Source organism: Blastomyces gilchristii (genome assembly GCF_000003855.2).
Source record: "Blastomyces gilchristii SLH14081 genomic scaffold supercont1.7, whole genome shotgun sequence".
Lineage (NCBI taxonomy): Eukaryota > Fungi > Ascomycota > Eurotiomycetes > Onygenales > Ajellomycetaceae > Blastomyces > Blastomyces gilchristii.
Genome location: NW_003101676.1, coordinates 2,996,446 through 3,014,605, shown reverse-complemented (window position 1 = coordinate 3,014,605; position 18,160 = coordinate 2,996,446). Strand labels below are relative to the sequence as shown.

Here is an 18,160-nt window from a genome sequence, read left to right as displayed (position 1 = left end):
TATTCAGGGGAGCACTTGTCTTCGCTACAGCCTATCTTCAGCGGCAATGTAGGCATGCTACGGTGAACTACTACTGACACTCTGAACAAGTTCTGGCGATACCTAAGATGGGCTTCTCGGGCTGCTGTGTAGATCGTATAAAAACCCCTGATCTCCCCACAACGCGATATCGTCGATCGTCAGTCACCCACCACGTTCCGTCGGGTGTGGAATGGCATTTTGGAGTGTTCCAAGTATGAGAATTTCTTATCCAGCACAGAATATACGAGAGTAGGAAAAAGCTGTACATCGTTCAGATGCAACGGAGTGGTTCATAGTCCCCTGGTTAGCCCATTGTTTTCAGGTTTTCAGAACAGATTTCAGAGCGTGGCATAGTTTTTGAGAGCTAAGTACCTCAACATTGATACTATGAAGATATGGTAAATCTAAGAGACACCGTTGATAAAGAATCTTAAAAATTGGAAGGTCTTATTTACATTCTTAAAACTCTCTCTCTTCACAACATATATGTCAAACAGAGGAACAGGAAGTATACAACAGAAGGTGAAAGGGTTCATAGCGGCGGTGCTTATCCCATGCCACCATCCAAACCGTCTTCTCCATCATCTCCATCATCATCGTCGTCGTCGTCATCATCCCCATCGTCCCCTTCACTCCCGTCATCCCCGTCATCCCCGTCGTCCCCATCATCCCCACCATCCCCACCGTGCAAATCAACAGCTTGATCTCCGTCGTCAAAATCGTCGTTAACGTAATCCTCGACATCGTCACCGTCCACATCCTCCCCGTCGATGTCTCGTCTCCTCGATCCCTTGGTGAGCTGGTAGGCGCGGATGGTTCTAGATTTCTTCCAAGTCCACTTCCTCAGCTTGTTTGAAAGCTTGCCGTTGTTGTATTCACAGCCTTTCCCACTGTAGAAATATACATTTTTGGGATCTGGAAGCCATTTCGTCGCAGGATTGAAGCTGACGCTTTTGGCGGAGAAGGCCTTGTTCAGGTTAATGCACTTCCCGTTCGTGAAGTCCCTGCCGTGCATTTTGAGTTTTTTGCCGCTGCTGGATTTGAGCTGGATGCTCCAGGCATCGGTGGTGGATGCGATGGCGAGCAAAAGCCCGGTTGCGATGACGGAAATCTTCATTTTTCTTGCTGGAATATGTGTGTATAGATGGCTCCGGTTCTTGTTTTTTTCGACCTTCTCCAAGAAGGTTAGCTAAGGACTTTATAATAGGAACGAGAGGAAGGGTTTATATACTAGGTGCGGTCTGGCTTTCCCCCTTCGGCCTTAACGTAAAAAATGTAATATATGGGTGGGTGTCGATTTCAACCTTCTGAACTGGAAGCCAGTGCCCAAATATGCGGGCATCATGGCCGATTATATACCTTTTCTCTTCCCCGTCTTCTCTCCTAAATTGCAGTGCTGAGGGCTACTCAATGGCTCAGCTATGAGAAGCGAAGTGGACCTGCCTCATGCATACCACTATCAACAACACGAACATCACATCCTGGAAGCTCAATGTCGACGCGGGAATGACACGAGGCAAAATGGTGCCGAAGCGTCAGGAGATGGTTCAATAGCCATGCACCTTCACAGCCCCCTTTTTGATTGGCTCGTATAGCATGGATGTGTCCTGGGAGATAACAACAACCGCAGGGTGGTAGGAGCCGTATTTCTTCAGGCCAGAGTCATTTTCCAGAAATGAGGCCACAAGGGGCGAAAACGACCGTCCCTTGGGAATGCAGAGTGCTGCCATTTAGGCCTCCACTTTGCCAACTTGATTCGTATTCAGAAGCATGGCTGGCATTCTGTTCTTGGAGCTGCACCAGCCCGTCCCGCACCACCAACGATCGCGAGATTTTAACTCAGGAAGGAAAGGGAAGGTGAAGGAAACCACCTATGCAGATACATAGCCCTCAGGCCTTCTTCCATATATTGATGGATGCGTAACATTTGAAAAGGTCCAAAGGGGTCCCTTTCAATGTGGTTTGGGAAATGTGTTGCTAGGCGGGGAGGGGCGCAGCGGCAATGTGGTCTTTTGATGGTGCCAACCCCCCTGACGTTCTGTCGTATAAAGTGCAACTTTTAATGTCAGCGGCTCGCATTCTGATGCACACGAAGAACTTTCGAAACAGCCCTCTCTTTTGACTTCTGCAACATGAAACCTGAGTGTCCCGTGCTTTGGCTCAACAAGCCCAGATGAGCTCGAGAAGCTCGAGCTGGCAAGAAATGATCTCCGGGTACATGTACTCCGTACATAGTACATCGTACCGGCAATGCCGTGCCTATATTGAGGGGCGGAAGATCTACTATCTACCGACAATGAGTGCCTATACAACCCACCCTCGGCAACCCTATTTGGCCAGGCTCTAGAGTATCCATTCTCTTCAGGGGGTTAACTGGTTGGACCAGAGCCAGAGCGTGAGAGGGGGTTATCAAGCAACTAGCTAATAATCTATACTGTCCTATCCCCCGCTATCCCTCTATACAAATTGTAATGTACTATACATGCACGTGTACATGGATACAGTGAAGCAAACCTCAGATGCCAAAACTCAGCAATATACCCATCATCAATTAAAACGAACAGAAGGAAGTGGCAAGCAACAAAAATGTCCCTCCCAGACAAATTCGCCTCTATACCCCGCCAACCCCGCATCACTACCAACAACAACAACAAAGTATCAATCTAAATCTACGCAAAGCGAGAGGATCTCAACTCCGCCCTCGCCTACGGCGGCAACAAAACCCGTAAACTTGAATATCTCGTCGCCGACGCCGTCGACCAGCGCTGCGATACCCTCGTCAGCATCGGCGGTCCAAAGCAACCATACCCGGCAGGTAGCCGCGGCAGCTGCGCACGTGGGTCTACGCACCCGGAGCACTGGGTCGACTGGGAGTACCCGGGCTATGAGACGGTGGGCAACATCCGGCTCTCAAGGCTGATGGGGGCCGGATGTGCGTCTTAACAAGTCCGGTTTCGGCATCAAGCATAAGTCCACCGCGATGGGGTTGGTGGAGGAGTGTAGAGACCGTTATTGTGTGTGCGGTGACGGGGTCGACGGTGGCGGGGATGGTTGCCGGGTTTAAGTTGATTGAGAAGCTGTATCCGGAGGAGGAGGCGAAGAAGGGCGCGCATGGCGGGAAGAGGAGGAAGGTGGTTGGCATCGACGCTTCAGCGAAGCCGGCGGAGACGCGCGCGCAGGTTCTGCGCATTGCGAAGGATACGGCTGAGAAGATTGGGTTGGGTGCTGAACAGATTACCGAGGAGGATATTGTTCTTGACGAGCGGTATCATGCGGGGGTGTATGGCATTCCGGATAAGCAGACTTGGGATATGGTGAGGCGGGGGAAGATTAGCAGTGGGTATGTCTTGCACGCTCATCTTGATGGGCTGCCAGCCTGCTCTGAATACATATTCTCATGGGTAGCCAGCGCCAGCTCGTGGTGTATAACCCAAGATGGTGATACTCAGGTTGGATATGATATATATATATATATTTATATATATTTAATCGGGAGGGCAGACTGTATGTCCTGAAAACACATGGATATAGTTCAATAGAATTAGAATTAGAATATATAAGAGCAAGGTGAGACAAAAGTTCAGATTAACTATTAACTAACTGCCTGAAAAGCACTACGCACATCATGGTGAATATATCTATACCTATACGGGATTTTCTAAATATCGAAGTGCTCAAGCACATCGCACATTCATTGGACTCTGAAAAACGAAGGCATCAGAGCAGCAGTTCACCCTTGTTCCTACATGTATGTACAGTACATACCTACTGGCATCCAGCACAACCAGGTTTGACACTATGTTGCATACAGGGAGGGCTGGCTGACAACTTCACTGGTGCATCCCCAAGTTCCCCCAACCCATCGATGGCTGACGCTAGGATGCAGAGCGAACGAACATCTTGAACCCTCAAAACTCAGGTTGATTCCCTCACCCCACCCACCACACCCTTTGGCTCCTCCCTGTAAAGGCTGTCATCACTGTGATGAGTGACTGCTGTCAACGGGTGGGTAAACTCGCGGAAGCAGCAGATTTCTACCAAATCAGGAAAAACAACAACGAATAAGAAAACCTCCTCTGGGGACGTGGGTTTTCCAAGCTTGGGGTTCGACTGTTTAGCCCCCATTAGGGCCGTTGGATTGGCCAATTGCCGGGGGGGCCGCCGGTGGTGATAAGACCCAAGATCGTTTGGTTGTTCGATTGGTTGTCTGCGGGTGCAAAAGCCTGCAAAGGTTCGCTGTTCATTAATAGTTAGCTTGGGTCTCGGCTCTGGCCGTGGGGACTCCGGGGAGTTGATTGCCACTGATTGGCGACGGGCCACTAAAAGGCCACTAACTTGATGGCGTTGGTGCCGGGGAGTGGCCCAAGGCCTCCAAGAGTTCAAGGCCCAAGCAAGGCCCAAACAAGGGCGCAAACAGGGCCCCGTCACGGTCCTTGGGCGGCGGGGATCGATGGGGGGGCAGATCCCCCGGACGCGGGGTGGGAAGATCAATGAGGGTTCTGGTATTGTATTTATGGTATGAGAAGGTATACAAAGCGGTGGTTTATGGGGAGTGCTGGGCGTGTAACTCTGGTACGGACTCGGTAACCCAGCGCCATCTCCCACCTCCACGGCCCCAGTTTTCTATCAACCTCCTTCTCGTCTCCTTCTCGTCTCCTCTCCTCCTCTCCTTTCATGCTCCGCTTCTCTTCATCCCGCCCATCCCCCCATCGTCGCCCCGCCGCCTCTCTCCTATGTTCGACGTCATCTATCCCTGTCTGATCTGTTTGTGTCTTACGCCTCTCCCTACTTCTCCATTCTCACTCTCTTCGCCATCCTCCTCCTAAGGCATCTATCTATCTAGCTATCTATCTATCTATCTATCTACCTATCTATCTTATCTGGTATTGTTGGTCTGCCACCTCGTTGGAACTCTTCGTCCTTGGGCTGTACAGATAACTTTCAGATTGCTGAATGCCCTCTTTACCTTAATCCCCTGCCTTGTCTTCTTCAGGTCCAATTCAACTTGGCAATTGTAATAGTGCTTGGTACGCCTCTCTGGCTACTTTGTCAGTGGGGATTTCTTTCTATCTCAATCTCATCCGGCAATACCGAACATCGCACTTCTAACTACACACATATATTACAGGAACAGACGGATCTACATATGAACTCGTTCTAGCTTCAAATCTCCTAACCCTTATTTCTCGCTCGTTGGATAAGGAAAAGGAATCGCCCCGTCGCGTCTTGGTTTCTCCCTAGTTTACTACATACGGTGCGTTCAAAAGAGGAAACTATCATATCGAGGGCAAGTTTGCAGACGATGTAATCGTCATATCGCGCACTTCGCCCACTCCCTCTGTCGACACGGACAAATTTCAGACCGCCCGAATACCACTCCTCCGTCAATCGACGACAACAATTACCACTACGACAACGAACAGAATCCCCCTCTTCTAAAGTTCCCGCGCCATGATGGCTACAGTCGTTGTACAACAGCAGCCAGTGCGACATTCCTCATCTCCACCCCCGATCACCTCAGCTCTGAGCCTCAGTGCCAACTCTACCCATAGTCAAGCCCCAGTCCCCAACAAACATCTCCCCGTCTGCCCTCCAGGGCCCGCTCCGGCTAGCTCAAAGATACCCACAACCCCACCAGCCTCGCCAACCCTCAAACATTCCACTCCCCTCCAAGGCAATTGTGTCCTATACCCCCCAAATCATTTCCCCAAGCTGTGCGACAATCCTCCAGTATATTCGATAGATGCAGATACATTGGCCCATGCATTAGATGAGCTGGCCTCTCGCCCTCTGCCAGACCCCAAACAAGTCTTTCCCTGGCTACACGGCCTGCATCCGGACAATCATATCCAGCTAGGCTTCTTTGTTTCAAGAAGGAGGTCACTTAGACGCATACCGCGATGTTTGCGATCCATAGCAATTGTTAAAGCTGGCGGGGATCTGTCTAGGTCAAGGATTAAGGGGGCTATTGCACCAGAAGAGATCCTCTCCCAGTCTGGCACTACGTTCATTGATGCGGATCCCCCAGAAGGCTTTTCCGTGCGCAATTTCCATATACAAACGGCGAAATTAGCGCCATTATCGGATATCATTGTATATGGTGAAGATGGTGCCAATGGGAGCGATCTTCTCGAGCTTGCTGACGGAATTGCTAGAGCACAGAAGGAATGGAGAAGAAGATTTGATCCGGGACAGGAGAATTCCTTGTTTAATACGTTTATTCTCCAGAGTGAGTTCATCTTTTCCGTCCTCATCTCCACTTTTTGTAAAAAAAGTGAAAAGAAAAGAAAAGGTGTGCGGAATATTAATAGGAATTGTAGGTTCTTTCAATGAGGTAGAGGAGAGACACCCTGAATTGATTGCTGTAAACTGCCAAGGGCAACTTACTGGCCGAGTCATGGATTTCTGTAAGCACTGGAATTCATATTTTTCCTGCCAAAGGCAGCTTAGATTTTGCTAACATGTAGATTAGTTCATTGGGAACGGTTGGAAATGTGTAAAATGGCCGAAGCCTCGGAGATAACAACAAACGTTTGGCAGGGCCCTACACCAGATATCAACGAACGCCCCTTTGAAGACCTAGGATTTGATGTTTTCATCGAAACTCACGATGTTGCAAATATTCCTAATATTCGATATCTCTCAAAAATATCAAGACAAATGGATGATGGACCACAGAGATTGGAATTCCCGTCGTCGGGGAGCGTTCTAGCCTCATTCAACCAGATAGAGGTTTTCGACCTCATTGATACTTGTAGATGGATATATCATATTACCCACCCTGAGCGGCTTGAACAACCAATTGATTCAGACGGCGATATTCCAATGGTGGAGCTCACTGCAAAACCTCGCAAGGTTCTAATCCACTGCGGAGACGGGTACACCGAAAGCTCGCTACTAGCTATTGCCTACTTCATGTTTGCTGAGGGAGCCCCTGTGCATGAGGCGTGGTTAAGACTGCACTGCGAGAAGCAGCGGAATTTCTTTGCCTATCCCTCAGACGTCACATTCCTAACTAGCATTCAACAAAGGCTATTGCTTGAAAGCCCCGCCGCCCGTAATCGCAGCATCACAAACAGCCTCGAACCAGCTTGGCTCTCACGAATGGATGGGTCATTACCCAGTCGCATTCTACCGTACATGTATCTGGGAAATTTAACGCATGCTAACAACCCAGAGCTCCTCCGCGCCTTGGGCATTAGACGGATACTTAGCATTGGAGAATCCGTCTCATGGCCGCCGTCAGAGATCGAGAAATGGGGGCCGGAAAGTTTGATGATGATAAACGAAGTACAAGATAATGGCATAGATCCGTTGACACAGCAATTTGACCGTTGTCTAAAGTTTATTGGTGAGTTGAGTCGATGCTGATAGAAAGATTACGGGATTTCATTTGTCTTCCCTCCCCTGACCCCTTTTTATTTCTGCACATTTGTGCCGCTAATACATTTTGTGAATTTATTTAGAGAAAGGGAAAAAGGACTGTACGGCGACTTTGGTGCATTGTCGCGTTGGCGTGTCTAGATCTGCCACCATCTGCATTGCTGAGGTGATGGCGTGTGAGGGGTTATCGTTTCCTAGGGCATAGTATGTAACCACCACCTGCCTTCTTCCCAGTAGAGTAACTCTGCGGCGGATAGATCTCAACTAACTCTCCGAAAATAGCTGCTTCGTTCGTGCTAGGCGTTTGAACGTCATCATCCAACCGCACCTCCGATTTGTGTTAGTACTACATTTCCACCCTCCCATCCATTAATCCGCCACCATTCAACCACTCTACTAAACTTATAATACTAATATTACTCTCCCTCTAGCTACGAGCTCCTCAAATGGGACGAACTCCTCCGGCAGAAACGCCACGAGCCAATCCGCAGAGATCTTGACTGGGTAACCATCGCGCGCGAAATAGCTCTCATGAACAAACCATATTCGAAACAACAATAATAAATTTCGAATAACCGCAGCGCCCGAACAAGTTCTATCCATTTGTCGATATGACATTGAATTTCCCTCACTGATTCATGATACACGTACGCACGGATCTATACATGAAGGAGTTTTTGTCGTATCACTTTTATTTTAACGATCTGATCGAGAAACCACATTTAAAAACTGCCCACGGGCCACCCCTTACTTTTCCTTTTTACGACTCGTGCTCTAACTTACCCTTTTTCTCATGATATTTCTACTTACCATGCGATGTGACACGAATACCACTTAGCGACCTCGATGATGAATTTGCTTTTGCTTGCTTTATTTCCCTCTCGCGCACCATTTTCATGTTTTTCATTTTCCCTTCAGGGTTTATCTGGTTTTTTAATTTCCTACCCTTCTTCTCTTTTTTTTCTTCTTGCTGAGGAAGGACTTTCTCATTCCTAATGATGGTTTGGTTTGTACCAATCCCAATTTACTCTTCTTCAATTATTTAGTTTTTATTTAGTTTTTTTCTCTATTTTATCTTAACTTCATATATTTCTGTTCTTTTCCTTTTCCTTTATATCTCTTTTAACTCTCCTCCTCTATGCTACTATGTCTTCTAGCTCTACAACATCTTACTTGATACGATGATCTTTTATTTATTTATTTCCTTCAAATTCCATCTTCTATTCTCACAGACTTTCCGCTTTTCTCTCTTGTTTCCCATTCATCCGCTTTCTCCGACACCTTTTCTAATTTCACCTTTTATAAAACCTGCCCATGACCACGCCGAACGCCGAATATGCATGAGCGACAGTCATGCTGATGGGGGATGCAAATTAATCCCTTCTAGTTTTTTTTTGCTTGTTTTGTTGCTTGTATCCCTTTTGCTTTTCTACCAGAAAAGTTGCGGCGTTGGCGCGGGACCTGGTGAAAGTTTAGGGTCCGGTGTCCTAAAATCCATTTTACCTATTTTTTTTTTTTTTTTTTTTTTTTTTTTTTAAGTTTGATCTGAAAAACCTTTCCTATTTCTGAAGATTGAGATTATGGTTTTCATTTTATTTCTCTTACTTTTTTTTAATTTGTCCTCTTTCCTTTTTTTGTTTTGATGGGTAGTAATTTCTTTGTTCTTCTTTTTTTCACTTCTTTCTTCCTTGTAAGGCTAAAGTAACTTTATAAACTGATAAAGTTGAGATTGGGATTAGTTAAGATTGATTGATTAACCGATTGAAAAATACACAAATTGAAGATTTATTTCTTATATATTTTTTCTTGTCTTCATGTTTTTCGTAACTAACCTAATTTGGCTTGAAGTAACTCCGTAGGTGAGATCAGGAGCATACCATACCGATTCAACTATTGTAAGAATTTAATCGCTGGTGCTGGTTGATGAAAAAAAATCTTTCGTGCCATGAGGGTATATAAGATGCGAAAAACCGAAAGAGTTAAATCTGTAGATGAAGCAGGTTTTGACATGACACGGAGACATAACTCAGAGCGGCTAGATCAGACATATTGCTTAACTACCTTTCGCCTTTTTCTTTCTTTTTTTCTTTCTTTTTTTCTTTTTCTTTTTTTTCTTTTTCTTTTTTTTCTTTTTCTTTTTTTTCTTTTTCTTTTTTTCGTGGAATCTAGAACGTACGTGGGGTGGGATCCATCCCACGTATGCAGCTTAAGAAGATATAATACAAGTTCAACAGCTGAAGGATAACGGTATTATTAGCAACTACTAGTTAGCAGTGATGGTAAATAGATTAGCTACTTCTAGTTACAACATACAGGATTTAAAGGAAGAAAAAAAGAAGAAAATAAATAAAAATAAAAATAAAAAATAAAATAAAGAAAAATAAAGAAAAATAAAAGACAAAAAAAAAGTGTTCAGAGGGTTTAAATGTAGAATATGGAAGAAGGGGGAAAGAGAGTAGGTAGAAAGGCAAGAAGAAAGGAGAAGAACTCTTTGCTTCTCTCGTATAAGTAAATGCATAGTTTTGTTTTATATATGCATTATATATATCCTCGCGGGTATTGGGGGGAGTGTAATCATCTCACCACCATCACCGCCACCACCGCCACAATCAACACCGTTCAAAAACCCGATACAACCCCTTCAGATCCGCCACCTCCACCACGCCCCTGACGAGATCATTCGTCGCGACAAGCCGCGCGCGCAGAGAAGGGAAGAGCACATGCTCCAGAGTCCAGGAGAGTTGTGCACGGCGCCGGACGATTGATTCGTCTTCACGTTGGGAGTGTGGGTGTTTGGGGGGGTCTTTTTGGTTGTTGGTAGTGTGGACGTCGGTGGCATCGTCGGTAGTGGTATTTGTTCGTGTTGCGGTGTCGCTGCTGGTCGTGGGAGCGGTGTCGTGGGGATCGCTGGGCGGTGGTGTACTTTGGGAGGTGTTTATTGTTGTCTTTCCCGTCGCTGTTTCTGTCTCACCGTTGTGTGGGATGGGTCTTGTTATGGAAGTGGATGCGGAATTGTTCATGTTGCTGCTGCTGTTGTTGTTGTCGTTACTGCTGGGGACAGCAAGTGGGGCAATGGGTAATTGTTCCGGTGTGTAGAAGGCGGCGAGTTCGCGGAGGAACGTGCGAAAACAGGCTTCTTCGTCTGTCCAGTCGACATATGGGCCTAGGCGGAGGAGGAAGCGGGGTAGTTTGGCTAGAGATGGCATATAGCCCTTTAGCAGGAGGGGGATGGAGAGGAGGTTGCCGTCTTCAGAGATGGAGAGCGAAAAGTACTCTTCAAGCATTTCACGGCGCTCGATGAGTTGGGTTGCTATTGTGCTGACTATTCTGTCAAAGTCGACGGCTTCGATTTCCGCTGATACTGTTGGTGATGCAGCGTCGGCCGATGTTTGCTCCCTGGCTGTTGATGCGGCAACGTGCTGACGACGGTATTCATCACGCTCTGTCGCGGCAGCGAGGGAGAGCAGGTCGACGAGCCGTGGGGAGGATTCGAGGTTTATTTTACCGAAATTGCCAAAGTCGGTAAGGCCTATTTGGTAGAAGAATTCATTGCTCATCATCCCGTAGTCGACTAGGAAGAGCTTCACGCCTGATTGTATCGCTGCAATTCGACGCCGTTCGTCCACGAGCCCGACGTAGGTTAGGGATGCGAAGAGTTCTGTAAGGTTATTGTGCATGGCAGATCGTACAGCCGCGCGAAGGTTTTTCACAGACGTGAGCCGTATCCGAGTGGGTTCACGACCGGTGCTTTCGTAGCGGAGACCGTCTTCTTCAAGCGGTTGGGGTTGGGAATTGCCGTTAAGAATCGGCCTTGTTTGTGATGAGGTCGCGGGTGGCAACATGGAGGTAATTTTGCGCATGCTCGCATCTGTTCGAACAAGATTGTTTTCGTAAGGACGTTTTGTGCCAGATAAAGTTCGGGGTGTTGGTTGTTTATCGTTATATGGAGACTCTGCGTTGGGGTTCATTGCATCACTCCGAGTTCGTCCAGCTGGTAGCAGCGTTTGTACCATAAAAGTTCGGCTAGAATCGACTGTTGCCAGCTTTTGTTGGATCGCCGTGCATATGGATGCAATGATCTCGTCTTCATTGAGGAAATTAACCTCCCTTTTCGTTGGGTGAACATTCACATCGACTCGCTGCGGCTCTATTTCTAAATCGAGATAGGCAAAGGGGTGACCTCCCTTCGGCAGAAAGTTGGAATATGCCTGCTCTATTGCCCGTCGTACCGCAGTAGATTCCACGGAGCGGTGGTTAATGAACAAGAGAATAGTGGTCCGTTTGGCATGGTAGTTTGCGTTGCTAGCCCAACCTGAAGCACGGAATCCGAGCCTTGGGTCTTCGACACTGAAGTTGACAAGCTCGCTGGCAACAGCACTACCGTGGATTTGGCGAATTCGATCAACTGTGGTGGAGTTCATTGATGTGGATATGCTGACTCCAGAATCTCCATGCTTCTTACACGAGAAGGCAACCCCAGAGCAATGTACGGCATAACGACCAACGACGTCAAGGATTTTTGCGTATTCCTCGCTTGAAGATCGAAAAGCTCGACGCCGTGTAGGGACGTTGTAAAACAGATCCTCAACCTAGATAGCGGGTAAGTTAAGAGGCACTCAAGAAAAAGCAAACACTGAGCTATCAAACTTACGGTGATCTGGGTCCCGCCTCGGCCAGCGGTTGGCTTGGGTTCTGCGGTTTGGCCTGGTTTTGCGGGAACTAATTTTCCGTCGCTGTAGTGAGCTTTCCAGGCACAGCTAGAGCCAGCGGTCTTGGTAGTAACCGTGAGATGAGCTATGTGGCTAATGCTCGCCAGAGCCTCGCCACGGAAGCCATAGGTGCCTATAGACGACAGGTCTTCAAACGCTTTGAGCTTGGAAGTTGTGAATCTCTCACACAGGATTCCCAAATCATCACACTGCGGAGAAGCAGGGAGTTCGTTAGGTTCAATCATTTTTCAAACAAGAAGGTTCACGCACGAAACAGAGACCAAGATAGTGATTTTGTGAAAATGACATACATCGATTCCATGACCATTATCCGTGATCTGGAGGAGTTTCAAACCGCCGTCTTTGACCAGGATTTCCACCGAGGTGGCCCCCGCGTCGACTGAATTTTCAATCAGTTCTTTCAGCGCATGCATCGGAGCCACGATGATCTCCCCAGCAGCAATCTTGTTGACCACATCTGGATCAAGGGCCTTTTTCGGGGTCACAGTCAGTACATATACATATGGCCAGTAGCTAGAATGATGTAAATTAATATCACGTGGGTAGGTGGTTGCACGTTCAGATACAAAACATACCTGAATTTTCCTGGATGGGTGGGAGGGAAGCCCAGCATCAGCGGCAGTCCGTTTGGTACCTCGCTGATCAGGAACGTCTACATCCATATCATCGTCGGCCATGGCGCCAGAAGTAGTGTTATGTGGTGCACTTTGAAGGTTGAAATGGAAGAGGGAGAGTTCTGAAGCTGGGGTTTTATGACTATTATTTTATTATTTGGAATCTCCAGACACGGGATCCACCACAGCGTCGATGCCAGCCTGCAGCCTGCCAAACTCCAGAGTGTTGCGAGAGAGTTTTCAGGCCTCGAGGTTCGAGTTGACTTGCTGGCGCTTGGCTGGACTGATCTAGGCCCCTGCTGCGGGAGACGCGGGAGGTGCGGATTTTACACCAGGGAGTGGGGGGCCTTGTCAGTTGGGAGCAGGCTGGCTAGGGAGAGAGGGAGGGAGCAAGCAGCAACATCAAGAGCAAAACAAACGCTGCTCTGTATCGGGAGCAGAGATGAGATGCAATAGAGTCTTTTTACGTTAGGGAGAGATGGGATAGTACAAGCACTCAAGAACAAATACAATAAATAAGATGGTTTACTTTTGTTCCCCAAATGTTCCCTAGCACGCGCTAGTGCCGGAGCGAGTGCCGCCAACCCCCGCGGGAGGCTTAGGTAAGCCTCTTTTGCGGGCAGTGGCGGCGTGCCAAGACCCTTCGCGCGGGCTTAGTCATTTTCAGGGTCCGCACTGCGGCTGCTTTGTAATCTTTTTATGCACATTATTATTATTATTATTTATATATTTATATATTTATATATTTATTTATTATTATATTATTTATGATTTATGATCGCGGAGACGACAGAAGACGTAGCGTAGACTTCGATATCAATCCAAAATGATACGCATTGCTTGTCGATTTAAGATATCTAAATCAGTAACTACACGCGGCCAAACGGGTTTATTATTCGCTGTTCAATGCTATCTACATCAACCTCTTTACCCAAGCATGCAGGAACTAATAATACCAACAACTACAACATTATTGCTCATCGGCCGCGTATGCGCCCTCTCACTGCTGTCTGAGATCGAAATCTTTGAAAACGTCCCCCGCCAAGGAAATGGAAAACTTCGCTGCTTCGGTTGCCGTGTTGCGCAGCCTGGAAGAAGCTGGAGAGCTGGAGTCTCACGCTGCAAACGAGACTAGATAAGTGCTCGGGCCCTAGACTTCCTCTCGAGGGGAATCCTAAAAGCTCTTGTGGAGGGCGGGGGAGACAAGGCTTCTCTCCGAGCCCGCTGGCGCGTTTCACAACCTTGTTCTGGACTGGGATCCGTTGCACATATCGGCAACATTGCTTTGTTCGAATTATTTATGTGTTGCTTTCGAAAGTGAGAGAAACTGCACAAACATCCCATATGTTGCGATGGAATAATGGGGCCAATTCAATCTCTACAAAACAGGAGCAAGACTGCTTGCAGGAGGCCTCGTTAATATTGCCCTAACTTGGAAGGATAGTTATTTAATACGAATTGCCATCGTTCGCCCTCCTGACTGACGCTCTTTGCTCACGGGTCGGGTCAGAGCAACAGTCAGCTGGCTGGTTGTAACAAGCGTGCTCGCTAGCTATTTAACTAACCCTAGCACTGTTAAGTTAGCATCGATTGCTTCTGGCATGGCAGGGTCCAAACAATCGAGTTATTTTTTAGTGATCGATCCTGTGCTCAAGCCAAACGGAGTTCAAAAGCAGGTTTATTCCCTTGCCTCCTTGCCTCCCTTCCGCCCGCTCTCCCGCCTTTTCGCGCTGGCCCCTTGAGGGCCATGACACAAACGGTCCAAGCGATACTTTGTCACTGACTTGGGCTGGCTTGAGCTTCCCACCTAAAATTCGGACCTAATCAAGAAATCCTGAAGAAATACCTAACAGGCTCATTGAAGCCATTTTTCAAGCACCCACTCCAAGAATGGTAGTATCGACCTGGGAATCCGATAGAACTCCAGACCTTTTCTAGAACAAGCTAGGAGAAGGATAGACACATCTGCTCTTGTACTCTGAGAATGAGAGTCCGTCAATACTCCGAACTACAAACTTGATTTTATATCAGAATAATCAAAGATCGCTTCAACGGGAGTCCCACATGGCCCGGTGTATGTACAGTACTATGTAGAGCATAAAATGGCTAAATTTAGAATGTATTTCATTAGTTAAATAATATACAGCGTCACGACCTGCCAATGAGGGTGAAGTGGATAGGCTGGTTGTTAACTTGTTAATGGAATCGAAAAGCAGCGATGATTGCCGGAACAAAGAATAAAGATGCGATGCTCGGCGGTTTCCCAGAGGACCAACAGCGTCATCGGCAGAAACAGCACAAGCTCCACCTGCTAAATAGCTTAATAATAATATCACATAGTCAACAACTACAACCAAGCTCCGAAGACCACATTTACTATTGCTAAAGATTTTACTGCAGTTACTGGTATGTAGTTACAGTCCTTTCTGTCATTATTGAATAATAACTCACACCAATCACCTCAATCTCTGTGGAAGTTAGCTGGCCCTACCTCCACCCGCCTACAATAAGAAGGATTATTTCACGAAGCGAAGGCGACCATGCGTCATCACCCATCAACTTGCGAAACCATATAACCTCGAATGAAACACACTGCCCAGCGAAGCTCCAGTGGAGCACACCGTTGACTCCTAGTGCGGACGGAACATGTCTGGGCCGAGAAGAGGCTATATCGGCGACGAGGAGCTGGGCAAAAAGTTCGACGACGACCGCGCTCGAAAATCCACACAGTTCAAACCAAGGTCGGGCATATCATCATGGAAATTTCCCCGAAGGAGACGCATTCTCCTCGCCTTCATTGGCATATTTATCCTCTATCTACTCTTTAAGGCCATACCCCCCTCCAATTTAACCCCCGCGACGAAGCCCTTCCACGCGCTCAATAACGGCCGGCCCCAGCCTGATGACCCTGACCAACAAAAATCAGATGGAAGCTCCATTTCATCAGAAACCCCCCCTGAACCCCCTCCTGATACGACAGACAAAATCCTCCGCGATGGCTCGCGTTCTTATAGTGGGCCAATAAAGTTCTACTCTCTTGCCAAATCGTTGTACACTGTGCCAGGATTCGAGTTTCTCGGTCGTCCTAAAGCCGTGGTCTTTGCGGCGGCGGATTTGCAGGCTCTTTCTGACCTTCTACCTTTAGCCTGTGAGATGGCGAGGCAGAAGCTGAACCACGTGCATTTTGCGGTGATGGGGAGGAACGACGTGTCGGTGCAGGGAATACGGATGGTTAATGGCGTGGATGCGGAGGAGTGTCCCTTGCTTTGGCATGGTGAGTTTTTATGATGCAGCAAATGCCTTGTTTTTGATTCTCTATGGGTAGAATGTTGCTAAATTATTTTGAAAGATGCACGTCCCGACTATGCCCCTCAGTCTACCGATGCCCGTATGGAATCGAGTGTAATCGCCGGGCTGTCCCGTATTAACAACGTCTTCCGTCCCAGCGTTGTGATTACTCACAGCTATAAACGCGAGGAAGATTTCCTTTGGAAAGGGGTCAAAGTCAAAGCAGGCCGGATGGGCCTGCCTCATATTAGCCTTCCAGCTCGTGCGAGCAACTTCATGTGGTTGTCAAAGCTGGACTCTGGCTCACTTGGAGGTACGTAGAATAATCCATCCCCAAATACATCCCAATATACCTTAGGGCGTGAGCATCTGATATTTACTATGAATTCAGCTTGGAACAAGGTCGATTTGCAAATACTCGTGCAAGCACCACCAGCCTCCTCAGGCTCCCTAACTCGATTACTCCGTTCTCTTCAAAGAGCGGATTACTTTGGTGATGCCCCTGGACTAACCATTGAGCTGCCACACAATGTTGATCCTCCTTTGCTTGAACACTTGAAATCATTCAAATGGCCACCAAATAGTGCGCATAATCATTTCACCCTCCGACGGCGAATACAACCTGGTAGCATCACTCCTCAAGAAGCAACACTTCGAACGGTCGATTCAGTCTATCCCAAAGACCCGGCCTACTCACATGTCCTCGTCCTCTCTGCCCAGGCGGATCTTGCACCGTCCTATTACCACTACCTCAAATACGCCATTCTCAAATATAAATATTCCGTTTCCACCGAGGAGCCCTTGTGCTCGCTTTTGGGAATATCCCTCGAACTTCCGTCTGCTGCACCTACTGTCGATGATGAACCGTTTACCCCACCAACCGAATCAGACCGTATCGACATCCTTCAGGATCCCGAAAAGGAAATCCCAGTCTTTCTTTGGCAGGCCCCCAATAGCAACGCAGCTCTATATTTCGGTGACAAATGGGTTGAATTCCAATCATTCCTTTCTAACCGTCTTGGCGCCGCCCGTGGTCCAGATCCAAAGAAACACCCCAATCTCATTTCGAACAAGTTCCCATCATGGATGGAATATATGCTTGAACTAATCCGTGCCCGGGGCTATTATCTCTTATATCCTTCTTTCCCCGCCACCACAACCGCCCACACCGTGCTAGCAACTATTCACAACGACCTATACCGCTTACCGGAGGAGTACGCCTCCGATCCACAGACGTCTAATCCCACCTTCAAAAAACCAGAAAAAACCGACGATGACCATCTGGTCAGCGGACCCGACCAGCTGCTTATCGGCGGCTCCTCGTCGATGGAAGCACCACCACAGGAAGTTGATTTAGGCTCCATCGAGAAACCCCTAGCTACATCTCCGTCGATATCGACCCTCCTAAATCTATTCCCAGCAGGATTACCGAAGGAGATATCCCCTGTGCATGTCTTGCCGTATTCGCGGAAAGACACCTCCTCCCCTGACTTGGTTGAGAGGACGCAGGCGTATTTGAAGGAATTCCGGGAGAGGATTGGCAGGTGTGATGCTCACGCTCAGCAGCCGCAGGCGGTCGAGGATATGAAGGCAGATGATCTATTCTGCTCAAAGGACGAGGAGAGGAGGGGAGCTGAGTGATAATCTGTATACTCGTTTGTAACATATTCCATACGTGGCTTGTCCACTATGGTTGTCTAAAATATATATCGCTGGCCAGCATGCCTCGTTCATTATTACTATTATTATTTTATTTATTTGGTTGTTCATTTACTTCATTTATTTAACTTTTCATATGAAATTCAGAAGTGGCCCATAGCATAGGCAATAAATTTGTGGTTGTCTTGTATTCCCGTCCATAGTTTTTTCTGTTCACATCATCTGTTCCCTTTGCAATCAATCTAAAGTGCACATACTTCCAAAGGGCATTTGCTGGCACTTGCTGGATATTATTAGACTAATTTCTTTAATTGCTCACGTATACCTAATATATAATCCCCCTATTAGCAAAGCTAACTCTGCACACTTCTAGTTGTAGGCAGCGGCAATTGCGCACGTCATGTGACCCACTTGCATTGCTTATGTAACTTCTTTGCTAGTTACGTGCTGGAGCTCCGGTTTGGA

The 18,160-nt window shown here is 47.5% G+C and overlaps 7 protein-coding genes across 8 annotated transcripts; 3 read left to right on the top strand and 4 right to left on the bottom strand.

Annotated features, from left to right (window-relative positions):
- Nucleotides 1-568: 568 nt before the first annotated feature.
- BDBG_17054 (uncharacterized protein) lies at nucleotides 569-1,138 on the bottom strand (the record flags this gene model as incomplete). The annotated part of the gene is made up of 1 exon (XM_031724861.1): nucleotides 569-1,138. The coding sequence occupies one exon, from the start codon at nucleotides 1,136-1,138 to the stop codon at nucleotides 569-571; it is 570 nt and encodes a 189-aa protein (XP_031578310.1).
- A 430-nt stretch (nucleotides 1,139-1,568) lies between these two features.
- Nucleotides 1,569-1,751, bottom strand: BDBG_17053 (uncharacterized protein; the record flags this gene model as incomplete). The annotated part of the gene is made up of 1 exon (XM_031724860.1): nucleotides 1,569-1,751. One exon carries the CDS (start codon nucleotides 1,749-1,751, stop codon nucleotides 1,569-1,571), a length of 183 nt encoding a protein of 60 aa, XP_031578309.1.
- Nucleotides 1,752-2,515: 764 nt separating this feature from the next.
- BDBG_04423 (ACC deaminase) lies at nucleotides 2,516-3,463 on the top strand (the record flags this gene model as incomplete). The annotated part of the gene is made up of 3 exons (XM_031721657.1): nucleotides 2,516-2,913; nucleotides 2,969-3,361; nucleotides 3,427-3,463. 3 exons carry the CDS (start codon nucleotides 2,516-2,518, stop codon nucleotides 3,461-3,463), a joined length of 828 nt encoding a protein of 275 aa, XP_031578308.1.
- A 106-nt stretch (nucleotides 3,464-3,569) lies between these two features.
- Nucleotides 3,570-4,697, bottom strand: BDBG_04422 (uncharacterized protein; the record flags this gene model as incomplete). Its single annotated transcript, XM_002625507.2, has 2 exons — nucleotides 3,570-4,257; nucleotides 4,602-4,697. 2 exons carry the CDS (start codon nucleotides 4,695-4,697, stop codon nucleotides 3,937-3,939), a joined length of 417 nt encoding a protein of 138 aa, XP_002625553.1. The 3' UTR covers nucleotides 3,570-3,936.
- BDBG_04421 lies at nucleotides 4,087-9,359 on the top strand. 2 transcript variants are annotated; one of them, XM_002625506.2, is made up of 7 exons: nucleotides 4,087-5,069; nucleotides 5,150-6,250; nucleotides 6,342-6,428; nucleotides 6,494-7,372; nucleotides 7,488-7,608; nucleotides 7,687-7,743; nucleotides 7,836-9,359. In XM_002625506.2, the coding sequence occupies exons 2-7, from the start codon at nucleotides 5,473-5,475 to the stop codon at nucleotides 7,963-7,965; spliced, it is 2,052 nt and encodes a 683-aa protein (XP_002625552.2). In that variant the 5' UTR covers nucleotides 4,087-5,069; nucleotides 5,150-5,472; the 3' UTR covers nucleotides 7,966-9,359. The 2 variants fall into 2 exon arrangements, with proteins under 2 accessions (XP_002625552.2, XP_031578307.1); XM_031721656.1 differs by having other exon boundaries at nucleotides 4,172-5,048.
- A 93-nt stretch (nucleotides 9,360-9,452) lies between these two features.
- BDBG_04420 (DNA mismatch repair protein MLH1) lies at nucleotides 9,453-13,259 on the bottom strand. Its single transcript, XM_002625505.2, has 4 exons — nucleotides 12,710-13,259; nucleotides 12,425-12,604; nucleotides 12,056-12,322; nucleotides 9,453-11,993 (listed from the first exon to the last, which is right to left on the bottom strand). Exons 1-4 carry the CDS (start codon nucleotides 12,809-12,811, stop codon nucleotides 10,014-10,016), a joined length of 2,529 nt encoding a protein of 842 aa, XP_002625551.1. The 5' UTR covers nucleotides 12,812-13,259; the 3' UTR covers nucleotides 9,453-10,013.
- Nucleotides 13,260-13,705: 446 nt separating this feature from the next.
- On the top strand, nucleotides 13,706-18,158 carry BDBG_04419 (uncharacterized protein). Its single transcript, XM_002625504.2, has 4 exons — nucleotides 13,706-15,154; nucleotides 15,230-16,022; nucleotides 16,098-16,349; nucleotides 16,428-18,158. Exons 2-4 carry the CDS (start codon nucleotides 15,395-15,397, stop codon nucleotides 17,675-17,677), a joined length of 2,130 nt encoding a protein of 709 aa, XP_002625550.1. The 5' UTR covers nucleotides 13,706-15,154; nucleotides 15,230-15,394; the 3' UTR covers nucleotides 17,678-18,158.
- The last annotated feature ends 2 nt before the right edge of the window (nucleotides 18,159-18,160 follow it).

Bases quoted from the DNA above. Each gene is read 5' to 3' on its own strand.
- BDBG_04421 (XM_002625506.2), top strand. From the start codon at position 5,473: ATGATGGCTACAGTCGTTGTACAACAGCAGCCAGTGCGACATTCCTCA. The intron at 7,373-7,487 runs GTGAGTTGAGTC...GAATTTATTTAG, and splicing joins CCGTTGTCTAAAGTTTATTG to AGAAAGGGAAAAAGGACTGT. The intron at 7,609-7,686 runs GTATGTAACCAC...CTCCGAAAATAG, and splicing joins TTATCGTTTCCTAGGGCATA to CTGCTTCGTTCGTGCTAGGC.
- BDBG_04420 (XM_002625505.2), bottom strand. From the start codon at position 12,811: ATGGCCGACGATGATATGGATGTAGACGTTCCTGATCAGCGAGGTACC. The intron at 12,323-12,424 runs GTATGTCATTTT...GCTTCTCCGCAG, and splicing joins ATAATGGTCATGGAATCGAT to TGTGATGATTTGGGAATCCT. The intron at 11,994-12,055 runs GTAAGTTTGATA...CCCGCTATCTAG, and splicing joins GAGGCGGGACCCAGATCACC to GTTGAGGATCTGTTTTACAA.
- BDBG_04419 (XM_002625504.2), top strand. From the start codon at position 15,395: ATGTCTGGGCCGAGAAGAGGCTATATCGGCGACGAGGAGCTGGGCAAA. The intron at 16,023-16,097 runs GTGAGTTTTTAT...TTATTTTGAAAG, and splicing joins GTGTCCCTTGCTTTGGCATG to ATGCACGTCCCGACTATGCC. The intron at 16,350-16,427 runs GTACGTAGAATA...CTATGAATTCAG, and splicing joins GGACTCTGGCTCACTTGGAG to CTTGGAACAAGGTCGATTTG.